The 19,152-nt window shown below is 42.9% G+C and overlaps 1 protein-coding gene across 1 annotated transcript; it reads right to left on the reverse strand.

Annotated features, from left to right (window-relative positions):
* Window positions 1-138: 138 nt before the first annotated feature.
* On the reverse strand, window positions 139-18,161 carry LOC109296151 (cystine/glutamate transporter-like). Its single transcript, XM_019515400.1, has 12 exons — window positions 17,872-18,161; window positions 16,134-16,260; window positions 15,591-15,706; window positions 14,484-14,609; window positions 11,705-11,804; window positions 11,560-11,604; window positions 11,220-11,343; window positions 10,773-10,876; window positions 5,666-5,762; window positions 4,088-4,237; window positions 1,508-1,682; window positions 139-788 (listed from the first exon to the last, which is right to left on the reverse strand). Exons 1-12 carry the CDS (start codon window positions 18,065-18,067, stop codon window positions 724-726), a joined length of 1,425 nt encoding a protein of 474 aa, XP_019370945.1. The 5' UTR covers window positions 18,068-18,161; the 3' UTR covers window positions 139-723.
* Window positions 18,162-19,152: the final 991 nt, after the last annotated feature.

A 19,152-nucleotide genomic window follows, 5' to 3' on the forward strand; every position in this document is an offset into this window, starting at 1 on the left:
GGGGGGGGCAAAGGGGAGGTGCACTCAGATTGAGGTCAGAGGTGCAGCTCGCTCCCCTATACCTGACAACCTGTTCCTCTCTATGAGAATGGGCAGTGTTCAACCAAAAAGAATGATTCTCAACCACATCTGAAAACTTTTCTTTATTTAAAAGTCTTGCTAATACATTTCCTAGGGTTTGAGTGGAGTACATTGTTCTGCAAATGCTACATTCATTTTGCTCTAAAATTGCTAAATGTTAGTAAGAAAAAATACTTAAAATGAGCATGTAGCCCTCATTCAAAGCCTATGTGCAAGCTTGCATTTAAAATATATTTTCAAGTGCTCCACCATTCTCACTGTTTCTTAAAAGACCAGGTCTTGACTCAAAAACTTCAGTTCAAGATTAGTTTAAAATGCAATTCTTCTCTGCAAAGCAGCTCTATAAAAATCACATCTTCCTACTCGGACCTTCCAAGTCAGCTTCCTAATTTAAGTGACAAAAGATTCTAGTATTTATTCCTGCTTGTTCTGCAGCACCAATGGTCTTAAAAGGAATGAGGTCTAGATGCCAGTTACCAAGTTTTGGTGCTCCTTTAATTGAAGATCACTTAGTTGTACTTCAGTGACTAAAACATGAAGAATGCCTCCTCTTAAATCTAAAGTTTGAGAAATGGGACTTGCAAATTCTACTGAACAACGCACTGTAGTGTATACAATCTCCAGCAAGGCAGGTTGTTCTTCTCAGTAAGTTCTGATTTCCTGCTTGATGACTTCCAGCAGCACCTGAAGTTTGAATGTCAGATAATCTGCAACATGAATAGAAAAAAAAAAAAAAAAGGAAGAACGCTTAATTCAAGGCAGTGTCTTTAGACATCATTGAAAAGTGTGCTATAACATGAAGTACTGTGTGTAGCAAAATGACTTTTTTCAATAAATATGAAATCTTATCTCATACTGTCCACCTTTAACAACACCAGGTTCCACTGCCTTTCCTACTGGAGGCCTACTTCTTTTCAATGGCTGTTAACAGGACTGAATCCAACCAACTTGTTAATACATCAAGGCAGAGGAAAGCAGGATGCAGGATTAAAATAGAGCTGGCTGAAATATTGTCTGTTTGCATATAAAAATCCCTAGCCACATATGCATATGGGCATCTTTCAATTTATCAAGACAAAATCTTGATGTTTCATGACCAACAAGTACACCAATGTCTGCCTACAGCTGTCTTCCTACCAACCCTTTCCTCAGACTTTAAAAACTACCTATGCATAGATTATATTATATTTTCACAGAGATAGGCCCACATCAAAACTCTACAACCAAGCATCCTTGAATTTTAGGGACTTATGAATTTGGATTCAAACAATACAGACTGGATCTACCTCTGGTTTTTATTAATGTGGATAATTGTGCTAAAAACTCAACAGCAGCATGCACAGCCTCAAATATGTAGCAACTTACAACTACTGAGTAAAATTCAATACTTCATGCTATTTATCCCTTTCATCCAACCTATACTCACAGAACAGGTCATGGCAACACTTTGGCATTGGCCTGCGGACCACCAAATAGTAGACTGGAAAACCGCTCAAAACCATGGCACAACCAATGCTGATACTGACAGGGTCTGAGTAGAAAGACATTCCCACCGTGAAGAGGCAGATGGTGGTGAAGGAGACTGGAACAAAGAGGGGAACCTAAAGAAAAGAGCACAGATCTCTTCGGTTATAGCCGGCCATTTTAAATCCAAGCACCGTATTAGTTTGCACACAGGAATACTCATGAATAATTCAAATCTCAAGTCTAGAAAAGGAGAAAAAGTAGTAAATCTGGCCAGTCTGATCTTTCAGTACAGTCGATCTCCAGTTAACAGGCTATGTGATTTCTAATCTAGCAAAATTTTCTGTTACTGTAGTAGGAAGACCTTAATGGGTCACATAAGTAGACATAGGTAGCTATTTCAAAATTCTTCAGCTATACAGTAAAACACAAGACTGAACAAGGTAGTTAGAATACAGAAGCAAGAAGTCTATCAAATCTAAGATACTCTTTGAATTTGTTATGGATTGCTTGCTACCAATACTCATCTGCTGAAGCTGCTAATGGGAAATCCAAAACCCTAGGTAACATAACCCATTCTTAAGTTCGTGGAATAACATCGTGATTCACTGTGACCAGCCTTGAATTTGCCTTGTAACTTGAGAGCCAAATAAGATAAAGCAGACTCTCCAATTTAGTAGCACCATCTGTAGCAGCCATTGTTTCAAAACAGGAAACAAAGGCAGTTATCCAGCATCAGTGCACTCTGAACATCCTAGAGCATTTGATTTGCTAAAGTTCAGGATAAATTAGAATACCCAAACAAATAACAAAACTGCAAATTTATAATTGGGCTGTAGATACAACCTCCACCAGATACTATTTTGGTACAATCCTTAATGGAGGAAATTTGAGCACAGCCCCTGATGAAATCTGATCACTCACCTATGACAAAAATCTCCCTTCAAGAAACAGCTTTAGTTCTGGATGTAATCTTTCACAGATGGGGGCGTTTTATTCTTCTTTCTGTGACTGCTATAAACTACCAGACAACTCATGGCCTTGTGTTACTCTGTTTCCAAAACTGTATTGCCCAGGACCAGCACACCACCAACCTACATACCACTAAGTTAAATAAGAAATGACAGAGCCATAAATATAATCTGCCACAGACATTAAGAAAAGTGGCCAGGAGTTAGACAAAAGCTTGATCACTTATGTCTCCCTCACGCCGTTAAGCCCCTGGTGGTAATGGAGATGCCAGCAGTCATACACAATAGGACATTTAAATGGTCATTCATGGCTCTCATTCCAGTCCAGTTACCAGCAGTACTGCACCTCTGCTCAAGAGGGGGTATAAGTGCAACTTTGTTTTATTTCACATTATTTTTATGATAAAATTTTACACAAATAAGTACAATTACAATTGTTTATATCAGGAGTGGCCAACATGTGGGACAAGTATCACAAGTGACATAGGCAGCATGTGTGGGGCATGCAACAGACCAGGAAGGGGCAGGGAGAAGCAAGCAGGGCAAGAGCTCAGGTAGGGAGCACACAGCAGGGAGCAGAAAGCAGAGCAGCAGATCGGGCAGGGGAAAAGGATTGGAGTGTCACTTGGGGCATCACAGGGCTAATTTGTGGCACTTGCCAAAACGGTTGGTCCCCACTGCTTTATATAAACAAAGAGAACAAGGAGAAAAGTAAAATATTTTCTCTATGGCCACTAGAGAGCAGCACCTGCACACATTGCATTTATTCTCTTTCAGAAAAATCTTCCTCAAACTTACAGTGGATACGAAGGAGAACACTGAAACCTACCCAAATAGCTCTCTCATGATACTGGATTTTCTTAAAAGTTTTGTTTCATTCTTTTTGGTGCAAATTCAGGCTTTTAACCACTTCTTGAAGTTTGAAATGGAGTGAGTAGGAGAGATGGCTATTTGGGTCTGTTTTTTAGTGTTCAGCCATATGTGTTGGGATATAAGCATAGGTAGAGTGTCCCACAGGAGGAGGAGGGAGAGAAGAGAGGAGCCAGGAAAAAGGGACCTTGCAGAGCAGGAGCCTAAGGTCAAGCCAAGTTCAGGAGGAAGCTTTGGCTACGCTCCTGATAGAAGCAATTATGATTGTACTCATTTCTGTAAGATTTTACAGAAAAAACCAAGGGCAACCCCCCATGAGAGGCATTTGGACACTAGCTTTCCAGTGTGCATGACAGAGCAAAGTATCTATTCTGATCCCATCTCCTGATTCCCAGTGTATTGTTCTATTTGCTGGAGCATGTTGCCTGCTTGAAAAATTGACTGTCCATACATACACAGGCAAAAGTTCTTTATTACCTAAGCTGTAAAAACCAGGTTAGTTGGGCATTTTAGTGGGATATTCGCCAGACAAAGAGTTCCCCTGCATCTTACTAGGTGAGAGGAATAGAAATCTTTCCCAAGATGAAATGGAACTGAGGTCATGTGACATTCTAGCTTTCAGTGAATAATTTGAAGAGAAACCCTTTTAAATAGCAGTGAGCCTGAACACTTCTGGCTTCTTAAAATCTGTCACAAATTACCTTGAAGGGCCTGGGCAGCTCAGGGTGACGGTAGCGATGGATGATGAGCCCAAGTGTGGCTAGCCCTATGAAGAGCCATCGGGAAAAGCTGAAGAAGTTCAGTAGGTGGTAGATATCTCCAACACACACCATAGCAGTAACCAGAGGGAACTGACCATTGTAGAAATGAAACACATTCATTAAAACTGTATCACAGACTTTGACTACTTAAAACTTGAGAACCAGAAACTCCTATTTGCAGTCAAACTACCATACTCTGGAGCTAGAGCTTTAGAGTATTGGATGATTTCAGTGCTGGGATTTTAGCTTTTGGGATGCAAATGAATCGGGTGGAAGGCTATATACAAAGACAACAAGTTTTCATCCATGTAATCAAAGGCGACTATCTACGATATTAGAAAGATGATGAACAATCATCAGACAAAAACAACTGTTGAAATATTTTCCACATAAAAAAAAAACCATTCCACACAATTTTTCCTAACTCCTGAAATTTCCATGTTTGTAACAGATAAGAGGTATGCATTATACACAGAAGCATCTGGAACCCAGGGTAGAGAGAATTTTATAGGATGATTTTTTAAAGACGGTGACAGCAATCCTTTTAAAGCACGACTGTCAAACATACGGCCTGTGCGCCAGATCCAGCCTGAGGCACCCTATGATCCAGCTCACGGGTCTTGGACCAACCCCAGGTCCTGCAAGCTATACACAGAACTGATCTGGTGCGAGGGCTGGATCCAGCACCACAGGCACTGCATGCAGCATGGCAGGTTGGTCTAGGAAGCACGCTGTATGTGGTACATGTGCTGGACTGGCCTGTGCACTGACTCTGGGGCTGGTCTGGATCAGGCCCCCTGTGCTGCACACGTGGCCAGGCCAGCCCCACACACCACACTCAGCATGAGCCAGCCCCACTGAGGGGCTCCCTCTGCACTTGCTGCATGAGGACAGCACAGGGCACCCCACCACCACACAACTGCGCGCATTGGATCTGGGCCTAATCGGGACCAGCCCCAGAGCCAGTGCACAGGGCAGGTATGGCAGAGTGCCCCACACAGCATGCACACCATGCAGAGCAAGTCTTGGGGCTAGTGTGTGCTGCACTCAGGGCTGGACTGGCCACATACATTGCACACTGGACAGGGGAGCAGCACAGAGCACATGCCACATGGGGCCCCCAGTAGATCAGCCCTACATGTTAGCTCTGGCATGGCCCAATCCAGCCCACAGACCAGACCAACAACCCTCATCCAGCCTGCAGGGCCAGAAGAGTTTGACACCTCTGTTTTAAAACACTTGTGCAATGACATTTTAAACCTAGGGCTGGAAGCCAAGAGATCTTGAGTTCAAATCCCACGTCTGTCACTAAGTAGACTTGATATTTTGCCATGTGCAGTCAATGCAAGTTTTTTTTTTAAATGAGTGTATATCAGCAAAATGCTTTCTGCAATACTCAGTTCTAAGTTTTCCAAGGCCTAAAACTACCTCAATGCCTGTTCAATCAAAACCACCACTTCAAGCCCAAAAGAAAGCCAGCATGGCAGAAATTCAATTTTTTAAAACTCTTCACCTCACCATTAACATAACAGCTGGAAGAGGGGTGTGTCTTCGAATGTGGATCATCGAGAAGAGGGGAGGCCACTGACCCTCCCTGGAAGCCACAAACAGTGTCCTAGGAGAAAGACAAGGAATAACACAAGAATCTGAGCACCTGACTCTCGCATCTACACTGGGGAATGGAGGCACTATTAGTTGGACAGGCATCCATCTTGGGGCTTAGGCGTCTCTATACTAATGCTAGGAGCATGGGGAACAAGCAGAAGGCTTGCAAACAAAGTTTGACCTGGCTGAGTTAACAGAAACCTGGTGGGACCCTACCTATGATTGGGCAGTAGGCATTGAGGGATATAGGCTGTACAGATGAGATACAGTACGGAAGAGTTGAGGGAGCATTGCTCTCTATCTTAAGGATCAATACACATCTTCAATAATCAAGATGGGTTCAGAAGAGGGGCAAATTGAGGCACTGTGGGTCAGAATACAATGGGGTCAGGGTGAAAGGGGCTTGGTAGTAGGGGTCTATTACACACTGTCACACCAGGATGATGAGCTAGACATGGAATTCGAGGTAGCTCTCAAAAGGCGGTACACTCAAGGGACATGGTTGTCATGGGTGACCTAAACTACCCTGACATCTGCAGGGAGGAGCAGTCAGCTAGATCTGTCTGTTCACATTAATTCCTAACCAGCATACAGGACCTTCACCTAACACAGGAGATGTACGGTCCCACTATGGGAAATGCCTTACTAGACTTAGTGCTTGCTACAGGGGATGACCTGGTGAGTGATCTGCAGATACAGGGTAACCTAGGGGATAGCAACCGCCGATTATTAGAATTCACTATCTGGTGAAAGCTGGGAAAGATAACTAGTAGGGCAGAAGTGCTAGAGTTCAAAAAAGGCTAACTTCAATGTGCTCAGGAGATTACTAAGCAAGGCACTGAAAGACAAGAGCATTGGTAAAATGGGAGTCCAGGAAGGGTGGGCATTCCTCAAGGGAATGCTCCTTTAGGCACAAAAGGAGACCATCCCGGTGCACATAAAGGGAGGCAAAAGAGCCAAGAAACCCACTTGGCTGAACAGGGAAATCTAGGAGAGCCTAGGGTGGGTTGTGGGAAGAGAGGCATACAGACTGTGGAAGCAGGGGGTAACCACCAAGGAGTATACCTCCTTGGCTCGCACTTACAGGGAATCAGATAGGAAGGCCAAAGCAGAAGTGTAACTCAGGCTGGCAACAAAAATTAAAGACAACAGAAAGTCCTTCTTTAGGTACAGAGAGATTAAAAAGAAGGCACATGGCAACTTAGGACCCTTACAGGACATACTAGGGCACCTGGTAACAGATAGGAGAGACAAAGCTGAGGTCCTAAATGAGTTCTTTGCATCTGTATTCCTGAACATGGATAAAAGACATCTCCCAAAGGGGCTATAGGCAGGCACAAGAGGGACTCCAACCCACCAACAGTTAGCACTGACCTAGTGAAGGGGCATTTGGAGAGGCTAGACATGTTTAAGTCAGCGGGCCTGGATGATCTTCAAAGGGTGCTGAAGGAATTGGCCAGTGTCATAGCAGAACCACTGGCATGGCTGTTTGAGCATGCATGGCACTCAGGACAGGTCCCAGAGAACTGGAAAAGGGCCAATGTGGGCCCTATTTTCAAGAAGGGGAGGAAGGATGATTCGGGTAACTATAGGCCAGTTAGCCTCACCTCTGCCCTTGGGAAAACCTTTGAAAGAAGTATTAAAAGGATCACATTTGTGAAAGTCCAGTAGAAAAAATAATGCTGAAGGGCAACCAGCATGGCTTCATAGCAGGTAGATCCTGCCTGACTCGCCTTGTTCCTTTTTATGACCAGGTCACAAAAAGCTTAGATGCAGGAGTTGAGGTAGATGTCATCTACTTGGATTTTAAAAAGGCCTTTGATACAATGTCACATCCCATTCTTATAAATAAAATCAAATCAAGCAGTTGTGACAGATTATTACATGATCAGGTGGCTGGAGAATTTGCTTATGGGACACACTCAGAGGGTGGTCGTAGACAGGTCATTTTCAACCTGAAAAAATGTGGGCAGCGGAGTTCCCCAAGGTTCAGTCCTTGGACCAGTACTGTTCCGTATCTGCATCAGTGACTTGGATGAAGGTGTGAAAAGCACTCTGTCCAAATTCACAGATGACACCAAATTATGGGGCAAGTAAAGCCACTGGAAGGCAGGGAGCAGATTCAGGTGGATTTGAACAGGTTGGGAAAGTGGGCAGAACAGAATAGGATGCAGTTTAACAAAAGTAAGTGCAAAGCACTGCATCTAGAGAGAAAGAATCACCAACACACCTACAGACTGGGAGGTGACTTTCTAAGCAGCACAGCAGCAGAAAGGGATCTCAGAGTCAGTCAACTCCAAAATGAACGTGAGATGTCAATGTAATGACGTGGTAAGTAAAGCCAACAGCACTTTCATGCATTAGAAGGTGCATCATGAACAGGTCTAAGGAGGTGATACTTCCCCTGTATGTGGCATTGGTAAGACTGCAGCTGGAGACTGCGTCTAGTTCTTGGCACTGTACTTCAAGAGGGATGCGGATACTCTTGAGAGAGTTCAGAGGAGGGCTACTTGTATGGTTAAAGGCCTGCAGGTGAGATCCTACAAGGAGAGATTAAGGGACCTGAATCTGTTCAGCCTCCACAAAAGAAGGCTGAGAAGGGAACTTGTGGCCATCTACAAATTCATCGGGGGGGGGGGGGGGGGGGGGGGAGGCACAGCAAGGAATAGGGGATACTCTGTTTACCAGGGCACTCGTTGGGGTTACTAGGAACAACGGCCATCAACTGATGGACAACAGATTTAGATTAGACTTTAGGAAATATTTCTTTGCAGTGAGGGTTGCCAAAATCTGGATTGGGCTTCCAAGGGAGGTGGTGCTCTCCCCTGCTTTGGAGGTCTTTAAGAGGAGACTGGACAAGCACCTGGCTGGAGTCATCTGACCCCAGTGCTCTTTCCTGCCCAGGGCAGGAGGTCGGACTCGACCTACTGAGGTCCCTACCGCCCCTAAAAAGTTATGAAATGCTATAGCTGGAATAGACACCACCCATGAAGGCTGTCCACACTGATCGTGCTGAGGGGTCTACCTGGCCTGAGAAGGCAGATGGCCAGTGTCATAGGGAGATTGCAGAGCTGACTGCCATTTACACAGGCTGATCACAGCAGGGACCCCCACACTTCTGATTGGTCAAGGGGCCCGAATGGCCCTGCCCCTCTCCACTGATTAGCTGCAAGGGCTGTCATACAGCTCCATCCCTTGCCATTGATTGGTTGCAAGGGCTGTCTGTCATGGGGTCCCACCCCTTGCATATGCTTGGTGGAGAGGGGCAAGGTCACATTACAGGCAGCCTCTTCAGTCAATCTGTGATGAGGGGTGGGGCAGCAGCCATCTTGGGCTGCTCTTCATATGGGCAGCCCCCGGCAGGCTGCACAGCTAGGCCAGAGCACCATGAAGATCACTGGCTCCTTCTGGAGAGCCAGCATTTTCTTTTCAGTTAGTTTTCTTTTTATCTCCCTGCACCTCCCCCCCGCATACTTTGCAGGCAATGCCGGATTTTATGATTTCTACCAAATCTGCAAAATCCTGGTTTTGGGAAGTCCCTACATCATGCTCTATTGGGTTCTGCCCCAGGTCAACTCTTGCATTTTGGTCCCTGAAGCAATAGCTTCTCTGAGATTCTGAAAAATAAAAAGATCAAGTGCCCAAAATTCTCTGAAAAATTCCCAAACATGCCCAAGAAATGGCAACACTTCACAGTCTATTTCTCATCCTGTAGGCCACAATAAGCACTATGTTCACAGGTCATTCAGCAAGACCATTTTTCAAAAATTGCAGCAGAAAATTATCTCAAGGTACCTGTGGCAAAGCATTTGGACTAAATCTGGCACTGCTCATGGAGAGCCAGAAACAAGAACCAGCAATCCAAAACAATTGCACACCCCGCACCCGTAGAGGTGTCGAGTGCAACTGTGCACAGACAGCCAAGAAGTTTCAACTGGCCAGGTTGGCTGGAAAAGAAAAAAATCAAGAAGTTTCTAAGCAAAGCTAAGAGATCTTGGACACCTTCTAATAGATGTAGTGGGGTCAAAAAGTCTAATTACTTTTCGAACAGAGCTTGATTGCTTCAGGAAACAGACTATATGACATGGCACCTGCAGCAGCAGAAAGACTCAGCATCTCCAGAAGCCCCTTCTAGCCCTATATTCCTATAAAAGGTCCCACACCACAGCACTGGATACACAGGGGAAACTGGAATTGCTCCAGCATAACAGACTCTCACGACTCTCACCAGAAGTTAAGAATCCTAGATTTGGGTACCTGCGAGATGTCTGCTACTTATAGAAAAGCAACACTAGAGAGCTCTCACCTTCCCTCCCTTCTCTGAAACAAATTAGTAACGAAGAGTAATTCCCACATCTATTTATTTTAAATCTGTACATACAGTGCCAGATCTTCAGCTGGCTTGGAGCAGTGCCCAGAGCAGCTGGGTTGTGTGTAAAGCTGGCTCTTTGTTGCCTTTGTGGTTCCCTAATGTGTGGCTGGCCAGCAGCCAGTTTGGCCAACAGTGAAATATATGTAGAGCAGCCTATCCCTGTCCATTTTGCTGAATACTATGAGAAAGGAGCCATGGAGTATCTCTGTCCATCTAGGGACTCCTCTTACCTCAAGAGGAAATCCCTGCATAGTTAAATCCTACAAGGGAATATTTCCCATACTGTTTCTTTTACTTCAGCCTACTGCAATGAACAATTCAGGATGACTTATATTATGAAGCCTGCCTTTCATATCCATTGATTTGTCCCGTACCATCCAAGCAGTAAAACAGAGGCTGACAACAGCTCTGGTACCATCATCCTATACTGGCAACTACAAAAGACAAAAACGACTTGCCAGGAGATTTGCCTCCAGCTGAAAGCAGTAGAGGTTTTCATTTTTTGGAACTGATAGCTTGAATCTTCTGGAAACATTGCCTGTACCTACCTGTGAGCAGTCAACAGATTTGTTACTAAGGGTCTCCCTCTTCTTGCTTATATAGCAGATCAATAAGTACAATTTTCAAAAATAATCACAAGAGTCTGACCTGGAAAACGTAAAGATCGCTCCGTTCATGGTGCCAAAGCAGGACAAAGCAACCAGGATGGGAACCACCGAGATAAGTCTTTGGAAAGCATGTTGTGCAAAACCCTAAAGGGAAAACATATTTGGCTTCAGAAACACTGTGCTAACCCCTACACAATATCTGACTTAATGTAAATAGCTAGATGCATGTCTACTGGGAAGCTGGAAAATGCAACATCGGGTAATCCCAAGCTTCGTCTCCCTTCTCCCACTGACATCTTGGTCTCTAGTTCTTTCCTCACTTCCTGCAGCAAGACTGCAAGATATTATAAGTTCCTGATACTTCAGAGAAGTAACAGCGCTGATGGCCTCTCTGCTACAAAAACCATTTCCTAGATTCATCCCTACTTCCATCCATTTAGAGTAAATTGATCCCTTTGAAGGAAAATAATAATGGGATATTACTCACTACAGCCACAGCCTGGGAGGCCAGGACATCCTCTGCTGTCAGGACTGTATAATAGGAAACATTGGTGAACATATATCCTACAATTACAGTAATCACAGACACGATCACTGCCAGCGGGATATTTCTAAAAAAAAAGTGGGGGGCGGAGGGAGGAGAGAGAGAGATAATAAGCAGAGCTGTTATCTTCTTTTCACTCGCATCATTACTACAGGTAGCAGATGCCACTATCAGCAGTGAGAAGAACCAGCAGTCATTTGCTCTTCCCATATAAATTTGTAGCTTATTGTGAAATAAGTGCATCACCAGTAGCTTCTCTGACAGGATGTCCCCCTAATCTTACCGTTCAGGTCGGACAAGTTCTTCCCGCACAAAGCTAGCCTGAAACCTGCAGAGTGAAAGCAGACAGGTTATGGAAGAGTCTGAACAATGGGCCAAGAGCACCTTTAAAAGTGTTTCTTCTTTTATAGGACCCTGACCATACCTACCAGCCCGAATACGCAAACATCCCTGCATAAAAAGCCAAGGGCAGCTTGTCCAAAGCCAGTGATTGACTGTTGAAAGCATCCTGGAAATTTTCAGTGTGGCCTAAATAGGAGATTAGCAGAGAGTTACAGGGCAATGGCAACAGAGATACTATCTCTAGTGGTCAGATAAACATATGAACAAGGTTCAGTTTCTCTGCCTCAGACAACCCTAGAGACTGTGATGGTAGCATCTTCCAGCCTGTTTGGATTTGCCTTCCTAGGTTAGTTCTTAGCTGTGTTGACTCATCTGGTTCTGGGCAGTACCTGAGGTTATGTGAGCCAATAATCTGCAGGGCAGGTTTTTAAAGGACAGTAACAAGGACTGGTTCTCTCTCACACATATCCTGGTGCTGTGGAGGCCCCAGCTGGCCTATTCTCCACTTGCAGAAAACCTCCTCCCAGAACTGACATAACATTTCCTGGCCTGAACTCTCTCATCACTGGACCCCACACAGCTAGATTTGCACTTTATTTTAATGTCATGCAGTCAATGAGGCAGCTAACAACTGTCATGCAGTCAACGAGGCAGCTTGCTGTGCTACTCCCCATTCCTCCATATAAGCATTGACCCATGCTCCCTGTGGTACAAAACATGGGAACAAAGAAAAAGAGATGAACTTTAGGAGGGAGCACAAGAAAAAGCAGAGCCAGTTCTCCTTTGCAGCTGCTTCTGGAGAGGATCTGTCCCTGCCTCCCCCTCCCACTATCACTCTGCTGATTGTTGGGAGAGAAAACTAAAGAGACCAAGGACTCACACAGGTAAAAATAAAAAACTGGCTCATTTTATCAGATCCCACCATTTTCGAAAGGAAGCAAATGAAAACAGTACTGTCAATGCGGGTCTTGCTTTATTTCCAACAGAAATGAAGGAAAAGAGGAGGAAAGAAAGGATAATGAACCCTTTCTTGTTGATGAAAACCACACTCAGAAAGGGTTTGAATGCAGGTCACATTTTATCAAACCCCACAAAATCTAGGAAGGAGAGGGAGACAGATGAATGGTTCCAGCTCCAAGGAAGAGGAGCAATATAGGGAAAAAAGAATTAAAAAATTAAAGAAAATAAGTCCCAACATTTACAAGCTTTGGCAGCCTATATAGTGAATCACCTACACCTATATTTATATTGTAGTAGCTGCAGTAATAATCTTAGACCAGGACAAAAGCCTACTTCCCCTGGAAATTATTCTCTCCAAGCAAACTGCTTTTACATGGAGCCTTTTTTCTGACCTCGAGCTCACCCTGTGTCTGCCTTTTAGACCCGAGGAAGAGTAGTCAATGCCCAAAGCTTGTCCAACAGTGGCATAACAACATGGAGCAGGGCAACCAGGGCACCATCCCCAGGTGTCAGTTCAAAGAGGGCATCAGAAAGGCAGCCCGCAGGAAGCCTGTGCTGCCACTGCAGCCCATGTTGGAAAAGTTTGAGCCAAGAAAGCTGCAGCCCATGACACCAACACCACTGCTATTACAGGCTGCATGAGGAGGCAAGTGCTCCTTCCCCCAGTGCCAGCCCAGGAGCCAAAACTTCAAGTTACACCTCTGTTGCCCAACAGCTCTCTCAACTATACAGCTGGTCCAACAAAAGGTATTACAAAAAAATCGTTGCTCCTGGAAATCTAATTCTGGAGTTCACAGGCTAACTGTAGGCACTCAAGTTTGCAAATACTGGCCCAAGTGCTTCTGAAAGTAAAATAATTGAAGTAAAACAGTAAAAGGGGAAAAGAAAATGCAAGAGAAGGACGTAAACAAATATCACCCGTAAAAGGAAATAAAAGGAAACTTATGAAAATAAGAATCAAATCGGAAAGGAAGCTTCATCTGAAGAAAACTGAACAGAAAGTGACGTTGGCCCCTGTTGTGGCATTCTAAGATGTTGGTGCATACAAAGGATTTATTGGTGGTGATATCTTAATGAGTGATTTTTACAATCCTCTAGAGTCATATTAAGTGCAACCTGTAATTCCTGGAGCTTTTAGCAACTTCTCTTCCCAGATGTCACTGGCACTGCTTCTCCTACCGAGGGGATAGTGCCAGGGGCTCCAGATTGTCATTTGAAGGTGTTATGAGCAATAATGGCTGAGGATTTCTGCCTGCAGAACAACCCCTCATTTCAGAAATGTTGCCAGCTTGAAGGATTTTTTCATGTTCGGAGAAAACAGGTCCAGACATGAGACAGAAATATAAGTGTTCATCTTGATGCCTTTGTTGTTTTCTCTTCACTGGAAGATACAGCATAAGGACAAAGAATGCTGATTATCCCTTGAGTGTGAACACCATGGCTTGTTCATATGGGAAAGTTGGATCAGTATAAGCTAAGGTGCGTATTTAAACATATACATTGGTATGACTACTGATTTGGGCATTCCTATATTGGTGTAGGTATATGTGGAACATTTGTGGCTTAGCTTAAATTGCGTAGACAAGTCCTACAGTGATTCTCAGCCAGAGTGCTGCATCGCTCTAGGGTGCCATACAATGTTAACACTGTTACGTGCAAACATGATTCACAAGATAAACCAGAGATTTCAAATAGGTGTCAAAAACCATGTCAAAAACATTCTGACTTGTTGTGGTCTTTCTGAGTTCTTTGCAACAGAAGAATTGCACTATTATTTTTCTATAGTCAAAACATGAGTGAAAGCTAAAAAGCTGGCATTTTCCAAGGTGTACCTTGAGTCTCAAAAGGGTGAGAACCACCACCATAATGAATGCTGCCCTCAAGATCACAGCTGAGCTGGCATACCCTGAGCCAGAAGCATCATCCCTGGCACAATGATGAGCGCGAGAGCCGCAAGCTTGATGACAGACAGGAAAGTCTGAAGCCGGGCACTCCAGCTGACACTCCAAGAGTTCAGGATAAGGACTATATCTGAAGGAAGAGAAGGACAAGCCAATGAATTGCATGCATAGCTGGGACTCTAAACAAAGAACGTTATTCTCATATTTTTCCCCACTGCCACCATCTATTTTCATGAGCATACCGAATACAGACACAGCAACACTCCTTGTCCTGGGAAGAATTTTCAGTGACAGGTGTTTTTTTTTATTATTATTATTATTATTATTATTATTATAATAATAATGACCAGAAGTATAACATTTGAAAAGGAAGCAGAGGTTACAGGCTTGAGAGTGGAGCACAATTTGGTTAGTTTCCCCTCACAATGCCTGCTATGTTATCTGTGCCTAACTGCTGGAATAATCCACCACTGCACTTTTCATCTCAACTTCTCTGCCTCACCACAATCTTCAAGTTAGTCTACTACAACTCAGGAAGTATAGAAGCTTCTACCTATCCACTGAACTAATTAATTGACATGGATAACTCTGAATCGCATGCCTGTAAGTTTGATGGAGCTTATTGACCCATATGCACAATATCTGTTCCCAGCAACAGAATGCATGGTCCAGATTTTTCCAGTGCCTGTCTTCCAGTATGACCCCATCCTTACAGAACTCCTTGGCAACACTGAATCACAAGTAAAAAGAAGGCTTAAAACTCCTTGACAAAAATCACACAGCTTTCATTTTCCTGTTAATCTGATACCTGTGCTCAGTCTGCAACTACTTCTACTTCTGAGCCAGCTCCACCATCTAGAGACCTATTCACCAGGTTTATTCAGCAAACCTTTACAGATAAGACGTACCCAAGCCAGAAACCTGGATGCAAAAAAGCTACCCTAAGCTCTTTGGGTGGCTTAGAATTTAAAACAGAATGCAAATTCCATAGTCTTCTTTATAATGTGATGAGCCCAAATATTAGATGTAAGGCACCTATGAGTTACAGGGGAAGAGTCCAAAACATGAACTCAAATATTATGATTTGGGCTCAATCTTGATTTATACTTACAGTACCCCAGAAGAGCCACAAGCTTCACCGCAGGAAGAGGAGCTGCACAAGGTGCAAAAAATGGCTCCAATATATAGCGTCCAAATGCCAAAGAAACCACTGCACTGTTCGCTGGCCTAGAAGGAGAAACAGATTCAGAAAAATGTTAAAACTGATCTCATTTTAGTCACAACAAAAATATGAATGAAAGCAACATTTCCTACTTTCTAAAACTGTATTTATTTCTAGGATGGACCAAATCCAAAGCATTTTCAGCACACAAGAAACTGAGGAAGTTCAAAAGTGTCAGAAATGGAGGATTTAAAATAAAATTAGCAGCTATTCTTCATTACTATCTCACTACCAAGATAATAAAATAAGGGTACTAAAATAGTTGAAAGAAAAGGGTTGTTTTCCCATGCAAATATAATGTGCATATTGCCTTCTGCCTTTTATTACTGCAAGACTGAAAGTAGCTTCAGTACTTTCTCACTTTGTGCATTTTAAGTGTATAAGCCGATGACTTCCAATACCTCCCTGCAGGTAGCAAACAACAAATCTTACCTGATAGCAAAGTACTCAGCCCAAAGAAATAAAAAACTTGGCAAAGGTCCCAGTGTCTCCAGAATATAGATGTAATGTCCTCCAGACTTGGTGATTCTTGTTCCAAGTTCTGCATAACACAAGGCACCTGGAAAAATTCAGGTAGAGAAGTGTTTAAACTGTCCTATGGAATTTCCCCAAGATTTTAATTACTAGTTTTCCTGAAAATTCACTTATAAAAAAAGAAATAATAATGCTGGTTTCAACCAAGAGTGCTTTATTTTGCTTAGACACGCTGGTTGGTTTAAATGATATAAAATTTCTCGGTGGAATTAATTTTAAAAAGCATGTTGGAGGACATTTGGACTTGCCTACAGAGTTTTTCTTTTCCACTATTTACCTAGCTCTAGGCTTCACCACATACAAATCTCACTTCAAAATGTGTAAAAAGAGAAAAAAATTATAAAAATGTGTGGCACCGCAGAGCTTAACCATTCCCATCTGAGGCTAGATGGGGAGTAAACAGAGCTACAACTAGCCTGCACAAAGAGGGCTCTCTCAAAGGAAATTCTTGTTGTATAATGTAGGTGAATTTCATCCATGAGCAAAAAGATTAGATTAAACAATATTTAATAAAGCAGCATGACTCTTGACCCGAGTACCCCAGACTTGTTGCTAATATAGCTTCTAAAGGAGAAATCACCTTTGAGAAGTTTCATAAGATTCAATGCATGACCATTCACCAATGCTGTTGCCTGCATCTCTGTCAGTTCAAAGGAAGGGCACTTGACATCCAGAAACTTGCCCAACAACTCCCCCAGCCATACAGGTGCTCCAATAAAAGATGTAATGAAAAATCCTTGCTTCTCATCTGTTCTTGTGAGCTAGCTAACTAAGAGGACTACATTAAGTGAACAGAAATTACTAACGGACAGACTGAGATAAAATATGAATGAGTTGGGGGGGGAGGGGGGAAATGCAAAGGAAAAAAAACCTCACAGAGGTGTAAAATTTAATTTCTATAACAATACAAAAATCCAAAGTTACTTTTTCTACAGCTTCAAACTAGTCACATTCTATGAACATAATATGGTTGTTTTACAGCAGATCCAGTAATTTAAAGTTATACACAGTAGATGACATAAGATGGCCTTTCTGTTGCCTGTGCTTTTTAAAACTTTCAACAGCATTACAACAAGAATCTGTTTTCACACGGAATTGTCCCGGTTTAATTGTTTTATTTTAGTTTGGTTTGGTTTTGTTAAGCTCTGAAAGGTGGAAAAACTTGGAAGTCACATGAGGAAATAAACACAGAGCACAACTGCACCCCTACCTCTAGGGTCTTCAGTAGAACAATTCCCATGTCTCAGCCCACACATGGCTCCACATTAAAAGGTCTGAAGCCGTGAGTTACCCCTCAGTTCCCACCGTCAATCCAACTGAACAAGCAATCCCTAGAACTGCACAGATGTTGGACCTTCAGTTCTCTGGCACCAAGATGACAGGATTTATTTTTGTATACTGGTGTTCCCACCTTATCTTGCCCTGAGAAGCAAAGCAAGGCCTTTATCACAGATATAAATTATTTGCTAGAGAGAAGGTAAAGCAAAGATGACACCTTAGAGACTAACTGGGTTCAGAGAGGCATGAGCTATCAGGCAGCAATTTACTTCATCAAATGCTGGGATGAAAAAGTTTTGTTAGTTTCCCCATCTACCAAAAAATTACAAGGAAGACTAAAGAAAAACTCATCACCCACCAAACAGAGAGAGAATCCCACAGGCAAACCAGACAATCAAGGAGAGACCCACGTTGCCAGTGTTTCTCAACACCCCTTTTGGGGAGATAAAGATGCCACTGCCCACCATGCTGCCAATAAGGAGTGAAAAAGCTCTCAGCAGAGTGATCTTTTTCCTCAAGAACACAGCCTCCTCTTCTTTCTTGGCTTTTCCCATGGTCTCTCCAATTCTAGGGAAGGGGATAGGATTCTTGAAGATGAAGTTGTGACTCAAGCTACCTTAAGGGCCCTTCCCAATCTCACTGCCAACAGTGCTTACCTGTGGTAGAAGAGAAAAGACAAGGTTTTGTGGAGTTTTTTTGGGGGGACAACTATTAAAGAGGTCTTACAATAATCATCAAAATCTGCTGAGTCGACACTTCTTACCCATAGGGTGCCTTTGACTAAACACACTCTAGATGTACATGATATACCCCTATTATCTCTCACATCAGTTTTGGGAATAGAGCTGGTTGGTTGACTGTTCTTTGCAACTGCTGGATGCACAACAAGATTTGCAAACCTCTCCGATGACTTTGGAGATGCAAACTGTAGATGCAACCAGCCTTAATTGCCTTACTGGGACCCACATTTTTACACAAGCTAACTACACACCCTTTAAAAGTCAAGCCTTTTAAAGATATTTCCTGTTGTGCACCTTAAAAAAAAATCAAGGCCTAACGCAATATTACCAGCCATCCTTGAAAATCTTGGCCTGAAGAACTTTTTCTTTTTAATGCAGAAGAGTACTAAATGGCTGGTTTACTAAATATTTGGTATAAAAATATTCAGTACAGCCCTGTTGAGGGCAGGAAAGAAGATGAAATTAAGCTCCCACCTTTTTCTTTTTAACAATTAATTAAAACTAGGCTTTCAACAGACTAACTTCTTTTCTGATTGTTATTAATTATACTTTGAGTGGAAGAAGCCTCCACCTGCAAAATGTAGATCCATCTGAATACTGAAATCATATTCATCAAACCCTTAGAAATTTGGGAAGCAGTTTATAAAATTTGGCTTATCACTGATTGTGACCCTCCTTTGACCAAAAATATAAAGAAAAAGACCTTGCATTTGATGCTAGTTTAAGGGATCTTTATTTTTTGCCATTTATTTCTCAGTGCAATTTTATACCCATTACTGTTGTGGTCATGAATAGAAATTTGGAGACCAAGACGCATTCAAATGCTTTATTCAGGTTTCCTCTAGCTTTCTAGGGCAGTGGACCCTTTGTGACTATCTTAAAAAAACTGAATAAATAAA

This window comes from Gavialis gangeticus, unplaced genomic scaffold (assembly GCF_001723915.1).
Source record: "Gavialis gangeticus isolate Ggan-Ray unplaced genomic scaffold, GavGan_comp1, whole genome shotgun sequence".
Lineage (NCBI taxonomy): Eukaryota > Metazoa > Chordata > Crocodylia > Gavialidae > Gavialis > Gavialis gangeticus.

What these genes read in the sequence shown, in the direction of transcription:
- LOC109296151 (XM_019515400.1), bottom strand. Translation starts at nt 18,067, where the DNA reads ATGGGAAAAGCCAAGAAAGAAGAGGAGGCTGTGTTCTTGAGGAAAAAG. An exon ending in GCTGAGTACTTTGCTATCAG is followed by an intron (nt 15,707 to 16,133) that starts GTAAGATTTGTT and finishes TTCTCCTTCTAG; the next exon opens with GCCAGCGAACAGTGCAGTGG. An exon ending in GTGTTGCCATGACCTGTTCT is followed by an intron (nt 789 to 1,507) that starts GTGAGTATAGGT and finishes TTCATGTTGCAG; the next exon opens with ATTATCTGACATTCAAACTT.